The 12,034-nt window shown below is 40.3% G+C and overlaps 1 protein-coding gene across 2 annotated transcripts in view; it reads right to left on the bottom strand.

Annotated features, from left to right (window-relative positions):
• Positions 1-4,912: 4,912 nt before the first annotated feature.
• Positions 4,913-12,034, bottom strand: part of LOC109470412 (SH3 domain-binding protein 5-like) — an 18,930-nt gene continuing 11,808 nt past the window's right edge. Inside the window, exons 4-8 of one of the 2 annotated variants that reach the window (XM_019769352.1) lie at positions 9,934-10,095; positions 8,838-8,968; positions 8,115-8,180; positions 6,761-6,803; positions 4,913-6,367 (exon numbers count right to left, since the gene is read on the bottom strand). In XM_019769352.1, the coding sequence (XP_019624911.1) occupies positions 5,378-6,367; positions 6,761-6,803; positions 8,115-8,180; positions 8,838-8,968; positions 9,934-10,095 (1,392 nt within the window). In that variant the 3' untranslated portion in view covers positions 4,913-5,377. The remainder of the gene's footprint in view (positions 6,368-6,760; positions 6,804-8,114; positions 8,181-8,837; positions 8,969-9,933; positions 10,096-12,034) is intronic. The other variant, XM_019769353.1, reaches the window with a different exon arrangement.

Raw genomic sequence — 12,034 nt, 5'->3', positions numbered from 1 at the left:
AGATCATACATGTAGGAGTTAAATAGCCAGCCAGAGGAATACAATTTTGCAACCTGAGTAGCCTGGTAGAGGCTATGTCAGTGCTAAAATATATACAATGTCATGTATACCAACCAAGGCAGTTGTTACTAATACAGCCCAGTACCAGAAAGTAGTTGGGTTACACTATTATGATACAGTACCAATAAATACATTGCACGGTGCCTCCTCCCAGCACATGAAAATGGCTACAAGGATTTAGCTATAATATTCATCATACTGTAAAATACAGAAGCTACAGTGTTGTACATGTAGCTTGGCAAAGATGTCCAAACTTGGCCCAACACAACAATGTAAAATGTAGATGTAGCCACGATAATTTAATTTATTGGTTCTTGAATATTTTTTTTAAAGACAAAGGCCACACCAATTTAATTTCTTGGTTAACGGATTTTTCTAGAAAAATAATGGAGCGGGCGGGCGAAAAAAAAAATAAAAATAAAAACAGGCCTAGGCATCCTATTATTGCCCAAACTGGTATGATAGGAGCCATGAAGTCAACACACCAGGCTGGTTCAAACTTTAAACAATGAATTTTGAACTTTTAATGATACCAAATTTGCATTGAAAGATGGAATAACTGTAACAACTAGGAAGAAAAGGACTGTTTTCAACTGTTCAGGGCAAAATATGAGCATTTTGCAGTTCACTCTGAATTTTTATTTTTATTTGCAAATCAGAAAAAATGAAGCAGGCGAATCTGTTAACCAAGAAATTAAATTGGTGTGGCCTCAAAGTACATGTAACAGGGTGAATAAAAACAGGCCTAGGCATTCTATGATAGCCCCAAATGCTACCATAGGCCTTATGATAGGGGCCACAAAATCAATGTGCAAGTGTGCCATGTAATTAAAGGAATGAATTCTAAACTTTTATCAAAGTTTCCCACTTCAGTGATAGATGAACTGTAACAACAAAGAAGACAATTACTTCTGAATCAGCACGTTGATGAAATATGAGAATTCTGAAGTTGATCCAAAACTGTTTATTTTTTGCAAATCTGAAGTGGGCTAACCCCAAAACCAATTGATTGAATTGGTGTGGCCTAAAAGGGATAGACACTATAACTTATAAGAGGCAATGAAAAGGAAAAACTTAACCGTAGCTCAGTCTACTGCATTCTATATTTCATGTACATACACACCAAGTGTAGGTACATAACCAAATTTTACCTCTGAGTCACTATTATTTAATTTTAACTGTAAACTGTTGTAGTTGTATACAATGACTGTCATGTATTCTACAAGTTCAAAAAAATCTACAAAATTTACATTTCATACAGTTGAAAATACCTTGTAGTAGTGTGTCTTTTTACTGCTGACTAAAAACCCCATTTACTAGAAGACTACCACACATGCATTCATACTGCATAAGAATACATTTACACTGACAAGAGTGTACCTTTAATTTACACTTCTAATTTTGTATGAGTACATACATGTATCTCTAATATTAGTGACTGCACAATAAGCACCATCACAATTGATACCTTCACACTAAAACTATCAAGCTGAGCTTGATATGGATCTGCACTTTGAAAGAGCACCTTTACTCAATCACTATCTTCACACACTACAAGTGTATTATTTTCTATTCTACACATGTACATGTACCACTACCAATTTTGCAACAGTTTTTGCTAATGCTCACTGTGCCTTTGCACTACCATTGCCATTTTTGCACGTGCACACACACATTCGCACTTCCATATTGCTTTGGAACTCCTAGAATATGGAATTTGTCACAATTTACAGAAAAATGTCAGCTTTAAAAAAAATTTATGATTGAATGCCACACTATTTCTTGGATTCTTTAAAAAAATGTAGTTAACTGGCCAAACATGAAAACAATGTCAGAGGACCAGGTTGATGCCATGGTGTGCTCATTTCTTTAGAGTACTGGTAAGGCCACACCAATTTAATTTGTTGGTTCTCGGATTCGCCTCTTCATTTTTTTCTGCTTTGCAACAACAACAAAAAAAGATTCTGGACCTGAATCAACTCAAAAATGCTCATATTTTGCCCCCAACAGTTGAGGAAAGTCCTTTTCTTCCTAGTTGTTACAGTTTTTCAATCTATTAATACAGTGCTTTGATTAAAAGTTCAAGATTCAGTGTTTAATATTAACCCAGTCTTTTGTGTTGACTTCATGGCTCCTATGGTAGCATTTGGGGCTATGCCTAGTCCTGTTTTTATTATTATTTTTCTCGCCCTGTCACTTCATATTTCTTCTGAAAAAACCTGAGAACCAACAGATTAAATTGGTGTGGGCTAAATACAGTCATAGTCAAATTTCCCTCCTAGCTCTCTGATTTTATGATGTCTGCTTGCCATAGTGTGAAAATGTCTTAAAATGTTTGAGAAATAAAATTGGTGTGACCAAAGCAAGGTGGACAATACTTACATGTACATTGTACATGTAGCTGACATCCATACATGTACATGTGTAGGTAACAATGTCATTGTCCTCAAGCCCAAGACGAACGCCGAAATCAACAAAACCGTGACAAGGACAGTTAGACCATTTCCTGACTCAAAAACCAGGTCATTTGGTCAGTGGATCACCACATATGACTGGGAGGAAGTGCTAAATGCCCCCGATATCCAATCCAAGACAGATGCCTTCTACGACAAGGTACATAGCAAACTTGAAGAACATTTTCCAACCAAAACCATCAAGATGCACTGCAACGACAAACCGTGGCTCACCCCTGAAATAAAGAACCTTGTACAACAGAGACAAAAAGCCTTCGCCAACAAACAAGACAACACATGGCGTGGTCTACGAAACAAGATCCAAAGGAAGATTAACAAAGCCAAGAAAAGGTTCTACAAGACGAAAATACAAGCCCTCCGTAAAGACAACCCTGCTCAGTGGTACCGAGGAATAAAAACCATGCTCAACACACGTGCCAAAGAACTCATACTTCAAGTCGACGGAGTTCACCCTGAAAACCCCAAGGCCATTGCTGATGCAATTAACGACGTGCTGTCCCAGGTGACACGATCACTCCCACCGTTGGACCTCGAACGACTACCAGCCTTCCTTCCAGCAATGCCCCCACCAGTTATCACACCACGGGACATGTACGAGAAACTGAGAAGAATAAAAGTAAGGAAAGCGCCCGGTCCTGATGGTCTGCCCAGTAGGATTATCAAGGAATTCGCATACGAATTAAGTTTGCCAATGTCTGACATCATCAATTCCTCATTGTTGGAAGCACATGTACCCGTGCAATGGCGCGAAGCCAACATAGTCCCACTTCCGAAGACATGCCCTCCAGACATTGATGAACTGCGGCCAGTGTCTCTTACACCAATCCTCGCCAAAGTAGCAGAGAGCATCATTTGCTCATGGGTACTTAAAGACATCGCTCCCAACATAGACCAGTACCAGTTTGGGTGTTTAAAAGGGAAGTCAACTACTCACTGTCTGGTAGATATCGTCCACCAACTAGCCAAGACATCTGATCAACCGGGCTCAATAAGCACACTTGTACTCACCGACTTTGCTAAAGCATACGACAGAGTGGACCATACGATTGCTGTGTCGAGTATCCTAACTCTAGGCCTGCGACCTTCATTGACCAACTGGCTCATCAGTTTCCTGACGAACAGAAGACATAGAGTCCGTTACAGCAACACCTTCTCAGATTGGAGAAATACAACATGTGGTCTTCCACAAGGGACTGTGCTTGGTCCCATTATCTTTCTGGCGCTGATAAACAGCGCTGCCGAGAACGCAGTCTCCATGAGATGGAAATTCGTTGACGATTTAAACTTACTTGAGTGCCGCAAGGTGAGGGAACCTCCCGCTATTCAGCAAGATCTCGACGAGCTCAGCAAATGGTCAACAGAACAGAATATGAAACTCCATCCCAAGAAATGTAAAGTGATGTATCTGAACTTTTCAAAATCTGTACCACAACTACCCTCACTCAAAATCGACAACTATCCCCTAGTACAAGTCAAAGTGGCAAAACTTTTGGGTCTTCATATCCAGTCTGATCTGAAATGGAACACTCAGGTCGACCATATGGTCAAGAAAGGAAACCAGAGGCTATTCTTCCTGAGGAGACTCAAGACATTTGGAGTTACGAGTGACGACCTTGTCACCGTATATACAAGTTTTGTACGCCCGACCTGCGAGTATGCAGTTCCAGTCTGGCAACCGGGCATCACTCAAACTCAGAGACTCCAACTGGAAAGGATACAACGCAGAGCGTTCCGTACCATTCTCGGGGCACACTACACAAGCTACACGGACGCTTGTCACACCCTAGGCCTCACGACGTTGCACCAAAGACGCGAACACCTGTGTGAGACTTTCGCTAAAAAGACTCCTACAGTCAACCTGCTTCCGTGAGTGGCTACCTCCCTGCCGAGGAGAGATTAGCGGTAGAAAGACACGCAACAGCTCCCACTTGGACACTGTCAAAACAAAAACCGAACGCTACAAAAAAAGTCCTATACCTTACATGGTAGCACTACTTAATATGTCTTAGTCGTTTACCGAAATATTGTAAATAGGTTTTTATGCCTGCTGACTGTGGTTTTAATCTTCTTAAAAATGAATTTTTAGCCTTTATTGTAATAATGACAGATATCTTATTGATGACTGCTCCGAGAATATATTCCGCACGATGTAAAGTATTATTAACTAGTTGATCGTAAGTACAGTAACCTTTATTCAAATATGAGTAATTTCAAATACCTGGCGAATTTCCGTGTAATAATGTTTTAGTGACTGAATATCAGTAAATCATGAGTTAACTATTGTATAACCAGTGTAATTCAGCGCGCAATTTTGTGCGCTGCGAAACTGTGGTTTTGTTACTGTGAGAAAGAAATAAACCAATCACTACCACTAAGGCCTGGTAGTCTAACTCTAAAAAAGCATGGAATGTCCCTTGATTATCAATGCAGATATGTCATGACGTTCCCTCAACACACAGTGTTCAAGTTGGTCTATTTGCAGTATAATGTGATTGTGAACAAGAAAGGAATGTGACTTTCAATGTTTCAGAACTCCTCCATTTTTGTCAGTTTTGGAGGGAACCAGAACTTTCTTACTGTAAGATTTGAAGGGGATGAAAATAGGTAACTGTTACAATATTAATTAATATCAGAATCATTTTACACATAGAAAAAATGTTCTCTATGAACTGCAATAAATTACAACATGTACATGATCATGCGCAAAGAAATTAAGATTCAAATCATGGTCATTATCCAAAATTCTCACTAACTCCATACTTACATACAGTACAAATAAGTCTAAAGGCAACTATACAACCATTACTGGAGGGATATGATTTAAGGACTGTGATGTAGATGGTTTAAATACTGTCCGACCTCTCCCTTAGTCTCAAACTCAGCCTGCTTAGGCTGAGGCTCATGCCCATGCCCACTCCATCAGACAGGCTGGACACACTGCCAGTCTCTGTCAGGCTCTCTACCGAGTCCTTTCTCTCCAGGTCCGCCTTGATCGCAAGCAAGTCCGCCGACGTAAAGATACTGCCGTCGTCCATAGGGCTGGCGTCTGATTCCGTCAAGTCTAACGATTTGGTCGCGGCTCGTGGCGGTCTGAGTGGAGAGCCGGCGCTGGTACCTGAGTGGGTGTGAGGGAGAGTTTTATACTCGCCGCCCAGAACTCCGGAGTGAGATCTCGGCGCGTACAGGTACGGCCCCGGGTTGGACGCCGGCCGCTGTAACGATGACGCTATCCCCGGACTGGAGTGAGACTTGGGCGGAGAGATTCCGTACGCGTAACCCTCCATACTTTTGTTGTCGTTTAATGACACAGAGTCGTCGGCGATCCCAGAGTCTTTAGAAATTTTACTGGCTGACACAGGAGAAAACTGTAGCTTTATCCTGACTGGATCCACATTCCTGGGTGAAGACAGGACGATCCCTTCACTGAGAGAAGAAACTACAGGGCTTGATGCTGAAGGACCTGCTGCCACAGGGCTGGTAAGGAGGGGTTTTTCCTGAGTTTTAGGAGAAGTAAGGTTCTCTTTTGAATTATCCTCCACTTTTCCATCCTCCTTGCCTGTCATGTCATGAATGTCTTTTTGCACCGCTGTCCCAGCATCGCCCTTCCCCTGAAGTGAGGAGGGTCGGGGAAGGTGTACGTTCTCCCCCACACCCTGGGGATCTTCCCGTGACTCCGGGGACCCCGCTTCTGCCCCCACCCCGCTCCCGCGTCTCTCCTTCCTCTGCCGATGGATGCCTTCAGAGATCTCCTCCAGGTTTTTCAGGGCGAGGGAATATTCAGCCTTCGACTTCAGAACTCCCTTCTCTAACCGCTCAACTCGCAGCTTCCTTTCCTGTACATAACAAGAAACAATCATAATACTGGTCTTTTATTCACTCATCTATTTGTGAAACATTTACCACATTTGTGGAAGGATTGACATTATAGGTGACTACCACCTCTTCAAGATGTCAACCCTGCGACCAGACTGTAATGTTTGAACCACTCACACCCATCATAAATAGTTGGGGTCCATCCTAGTGTGAGTCACCAGGTTCAAGCCTTACAGTCCAATCTTATGTAAAATACTGTAGTGTACAAGATGATTTACTGACTAAAGGTGGTTATGCTACTTACATGCAACAAAACAAGTAATAACTATATAGTATGTGCAATATACAAGTAACTTGAAAGTTGAATGCACAACATTAGATATAAGATTATAATTGTATTGCAATGTACTTACGTCCAAGTCTTCTTGAATTTTGGCCTTCATCTCAAAGTAAGGTCTGAAATGACATGGCAAAAAATATTCTCCAGCAAAATTCAAAATTCACATTAAGCATAACAGTTAAATTAACACACATTGTCAATTACACACATTGTCCTAGCATGCACAAGCTGAAAAATTTAATAACAAGCATACTTTTATTCATATGTTAGAAACATCCATAACTTAATATGATTTTTAGTATCAGAGAAATTACATGTGTCTCCTTTGCCTAGCGCCTTTTAGAAGTAACCCTCCAGATTTTTCATTTCTAAAAGGCACTGTTAGTACTTTAATATTCCATCTGACTTCTTGATTCTGTAATTTCGTTCTTGGTTGATTTTTAGCTGTGATTTATTCATGTCTACAGATGTTAGTGCCTGCAAGTTCCCAGAGCATGTAGCAAAACAAGAAAAGCTGAGGAAATTTTTTTTTTCTTTTCCTTTTTTCCTGCGTCTTATACTTTTCTATTGTGAAACCAGTAAATTGTGTAACCTTTATTAGTAGTAGGAATAAATTGATTTCTGAAAAAAATGAATTGGCCATAGTATGTAGCAATGTTTGGATACACTTTACCACATATGTACATTGTAAGACAAATGTACTGTCCATTCTGATTGGTCCAATCCGAGTGTGAATAGTTACTGCACCTCAAATCTGTGTTGTCCAGTTTGATTGGTTTGTCAATCTAACACCAACTTGCCATCAAACAAACTGTTTTTTCTGACCCACAATACACATAATAGTTATTACTTTTTGAAGCAGCTGCCAGTTCTAAACAAGTTATCTGTCTAATGTCTACTAAAACTAGGTTGTGTAGTTAACCTTTAGTTCAATAACAAATTTGTATTTATTATGGCAGCAAAATGGTTTATGTAGCCACAGAAAGGAGAACAAGTGCCTAATATATGATTTAAATGAATCAAAAAACTTCTTTCCAAACATTGTGTCAGCTTTTTTGGTTTGAGAAACAAGTTCTGACAAGCACACTGGAAGAACGTTCTTGGTGAAACCCATAATATGCTGTGCATTGCACTTTGACAGAATGGATTTTTGTAAGGTGCATTTGCATATTTTGTAAGGTTGTATTTGCATATTTTGTACTGTAAGGTTGTATTTGCATATTTGAGCCCGACATTCCATCCTGTCTATAGTTTTCAAATATTACTTTGGAAGAGACATCGTCTGAAAAAGGCAAAGTTCTACAGCAACTTTGACCAAACCGTGAAAAAAAATGTGTATTTTAAGCAGGTGCAGTACGTTCTGCCGTTGTGCCATTCTGACATACTCTGGAAACTTGCAGGCACAAACACATGTAAGCTTTACTTACAACAAGGCCAATTGGTGTTGCTGAGTTAGAGCATTGAGTTGGAGCAAACTCCTACGTGTGGCAAGACTGCATGCACAACAACACCCACAGATAAACAAACAAACAAATAAACAAACAAACAAAACAGGGTAAGAAACCTGGGGAGTTAGTAGTTAGAGTTGTTTTGTGGGATACTGTTTAGCTGTAGTTTAGCTGTATGTTAGAAACAAAACAGTAGAACTGGAAAAGAATGTAAGATAAACTTGAGAAAAGTTATATCTTTTCCTTAACTGTCAACATAAGGCCACACCAATTTAATTTGTTGGTTCTCGGATTTTTTCAGAAAAAATATGAAATGACAGAAGGGCGAAAAAAATTGAAACTGGTCTAGACATCCTATTATAGCCCCAAATGGTACGATAGGAGCCATGAAGTCAACACAAATCAGAAAAAAATGAAGAGGCAAATCCGAGAACCAACACATTAAATTGGTGTGGCCTAAAGTAGACCAGATGTTAGAGCATGCAGTACTTAGTACAAATGTATGTAGTGCTATCATTCTATAATATCTGTAGAAAAGATGGCCCAAGTGACATTTTTGATTTCTGAATCAGATTTCCTGTCTAGAGAAGTGTATTAAGTGCATGTACGTTAGTAATTCAGTATGACATAGAGAAAACAACAAAAACTAACTTTGTCTTTGGTTGGCAAAGTTTGAATTAGACAAAAGATCCGAGTTCGCACCTGGACTTGACGATGGCCCGTTTGAGGGCCTTCTGAAGCATCTTGACGCGTTGTTCGCTCTCGTTAAACTTGCGTGCGGTGGCCTGGTGGGCTATCTCACTAATAAACCTCTCCTTTTCTGCTTCATTTACCTGCAAACAGGCAGAAGTGAGGTCATTTCAAGGCATCCAATGCAATTTCAGAGCAGCAAAACTGGAAATATTCTAAATATGGCAATCTTTATGATATTGACACATACTTCTTCTTATTAGCACATTTCAATCAGTATTTCATACTTTGGGTATTTAAAACTGCAGAAACAAGCCCCAAGATTAGTCCTTTATTTTCTGGGTGGTACCCTAAAAATCAGCCAAGGGACCTTCCAGTAACCATTTTCTGTCAGAATTTGGGGCATTTTTTTTTGCTCCATGAATGTCGATATACTGTAACACTTTGGGACAGTGTTGTTTCAACTTAGTGAATTATATTGACTTTGAAAAAACTGTTTTTCAAGCCCTTAAAACTGCACTGGCTGCATTTACAAAAATGTATGCTGGCAGCAGTGTTCAGGGTATGATCCTGGGTCAAATTGGACTCAAATTTAACTCAAATTGATTTCAATTCATATAGAAAAGTAGACCTAGCCTAAATTTACTCTCGAACTTCAGCCAACCTTGGTAGAAGGCTGGTGTTCAGGGGCAAGGTTAAGAAAAGGTCCTGAATGTGTGAAAGGGGCTTAATATAACTAATTTAAGACATGGTGTAGTCCAATTCTTTAGCCTTTAAAACATGTGTATTAAGACACCAAAATGATTTGATACCATGGGTAGTTATTGAATAAAACCAGGTTTTCAGTAATGGTGGCCTTAATTTACACACTGTAAGTCACTATATGTTCACGGTAGAAAAAGTTAGTCTGAGAAAAATGGACATATACACGGAAGTACATGTATACTTGAATATGTATATTCAAGGTGGCAACAAGTGCAGAGAGTCCAGGAATAGTTTGTTGACTGTAATGATAAGTTCATGGTACAATGCACACTTATCGGTCCCTGCCACCAGACTATAAGGTATAACACTTTTCCCAGTTTGCAAAGATGACCTGAACACAGACCTTAGTTGTAGCGTGGTTGAGCATCTCCTGCCAGGTGGTATCGAAGGTGTGTCCCTCCTTCAGCAGTCCGTTCTCCGCCACGGCCACCATCTCCTTCGCCGCGTTGTGCATGCTGGTGGCACGGTCAAACCGCTGCACGGCCTTCTGGGTCTCAATCTGGGCCTACAAACACAAAAAGAAATTTAAAAAATTCAACAGCTCTTGGTCGCAAATGTGCTGATGTTGACACAATGGTGCACCAAACCCGTAGTGTGTTTTTGGCACACAGTTAGACAGATTGTTGAATAAGCAGACCTAGGTTGAAATCTCCCAGTACCGGACCAATATAGTTTTTAATCATTAGATACTTCTGATCTATATCTGTGTACAGCCAGTATTTGTTTATGTTTGTATCTAGTTTGTCAATGTCCTTTGTTTGTTAGCTCACCTTATTGTTTAATTGTTTTTAAACCTGTGTACGTAATTCAGCGGTATTGTACGCTGCCATGTACAAGGAGTGTTGCCAATAAACTATTATATTATTATTAGCCTAAAAGGCTCGGTGGGCGTCACTCCACCATACATGGTGGGGAAGTCGTGTAAAGTGCCTTTCCCAAGGGCACAACGTCGGACCACGGTGAGTATCGAACCCGGGACATCTCGGTTCCGAGTCCAACGCTCTAACCATTGCGCCACCGACGTCTACAAACACAACAGGAAGAGAAACCATCAGTCTATATGGTACTAGAGGTATGTTTCTTCCTCTCCTCCTTTATCCTTCTCCTGCCAAAGTTTTCTTTTAATATTTAATAAGGCCAAACCAATCTAATTTGTTGGTTCTCAGATTCTTTCAGAAAAAATATGAAGCGACAGGGCGAAAAAATGAATAAATAAAAACAGGTCTGGGCAGTGGGCATCCTATTATAGCCCCAAATGCTACGATAGGAGCCATGAAGTCAACACAAAAGGCTAGGTTAATAATATAAGGCCACACCAAGTAAATTTTATGGATGACGTCCGCGCGCGCATTGATTTTGGCCTGTTCCTAGAAAAAAAAACAAGAAATTCCGCTTCCTGTAACTATGACCAAAGAGTCACGACAGTGCCGCAAATCGTCCGATTGACGTGAAACCCGTAACGCGAAATGGGTAGTAAAGCACATGTGCCGCAAAACGATGGTGTACGTGCGCACAAGAGTCCGCGCGCCACAGTTCAAAGAAGCAAGATGGTGGGCTCACCACCCTTGGTCGCTAAGTATGTGAGCGTTAAGGTCGTAAAACCGTGTGGAAACGTTGTTGTTGACTGGTACGTGCTCGATGTAGGCCAGGGAGAGCTAACTTTCGCGTAACTGTACGACAGACTTGTAGCGGCGAGTGAGTTTCGACCATACAATTTCAAGCAAGTTTTGTCAAGATCAGCTACAGTGCAATTCTTCTGCAAAATTATGACGAGAAGGTCGGGAGGCATTTGATGTGGTGTTTCATCCGTATGGTGATCAACAAGACAGCTTCTACGACTGAAGCTGTTCCTAGGGCTAAGACTGCTTTTGAGGTATGAAAAGTCTGTTTTGAATCGAGTACCTTGTATGGAAAAAAACACGGGTGATTCACTGAAATATTCCTAGAAGGGTAGTATAAAATAAATGCATAACGTTACATGTATCAAGGCTCCTCGCATGTATTTTGCATGGATAATGATCGTTTATTCGTTTCTGGTTATTTATACTTGATGTTGGCAAAATATGTGTTTTTTTTTATTCTTAAATTTTTGGTTCACATTTGGCAAGTAAATTGCTAATTTTCAGTCGGATTTTTAAGGTATTTTGGCATCTATAGCTACGCATTCAAGCTCAAAGCTCTTTTTGAAGTACTATTTTGGGGGGGGGGATTTTTAGTCTTTCTTAAGAATTCTTTTTCCCCATCATTTTAGCTTTGATATCCAATTTAGTAACGTTGTCTGCTCTTCAATTTCTTTGATTGCATTAAGACACATTTATTGTGAACTAAGAACATAAGGTTTACTTTTCCTTTCACATGTACACATGTATACAGGTATGATGAAAGCATCAAGAGAACAAGGTCAGCAGGAGTAGATGTTTCCAGCCTACGCTGGGACTGGGAGC

Source organism: Branchiostoma belcheri, unplaced genomic scaffold (genome assembly GCF_001625305.1).
Source record: "Branchiostoma belcheri isolate BF01 breed outbred unplaced genomic scaffold, Haploidv18h27 scaffold223, whole genome shotgun sequence".
In the NCBI taxonomy this organism is placed as follows: domain Eukaryota; kingdom Metazoa; phylum Chordata; class Leptocardii; order Amphioxiformes; family Branchiostomatidae; genus Branchiostoma; species Branchiostoma belcheri.
This window is presented reverse-complemented; position numbering and strand designations above follow the sequence as displayed.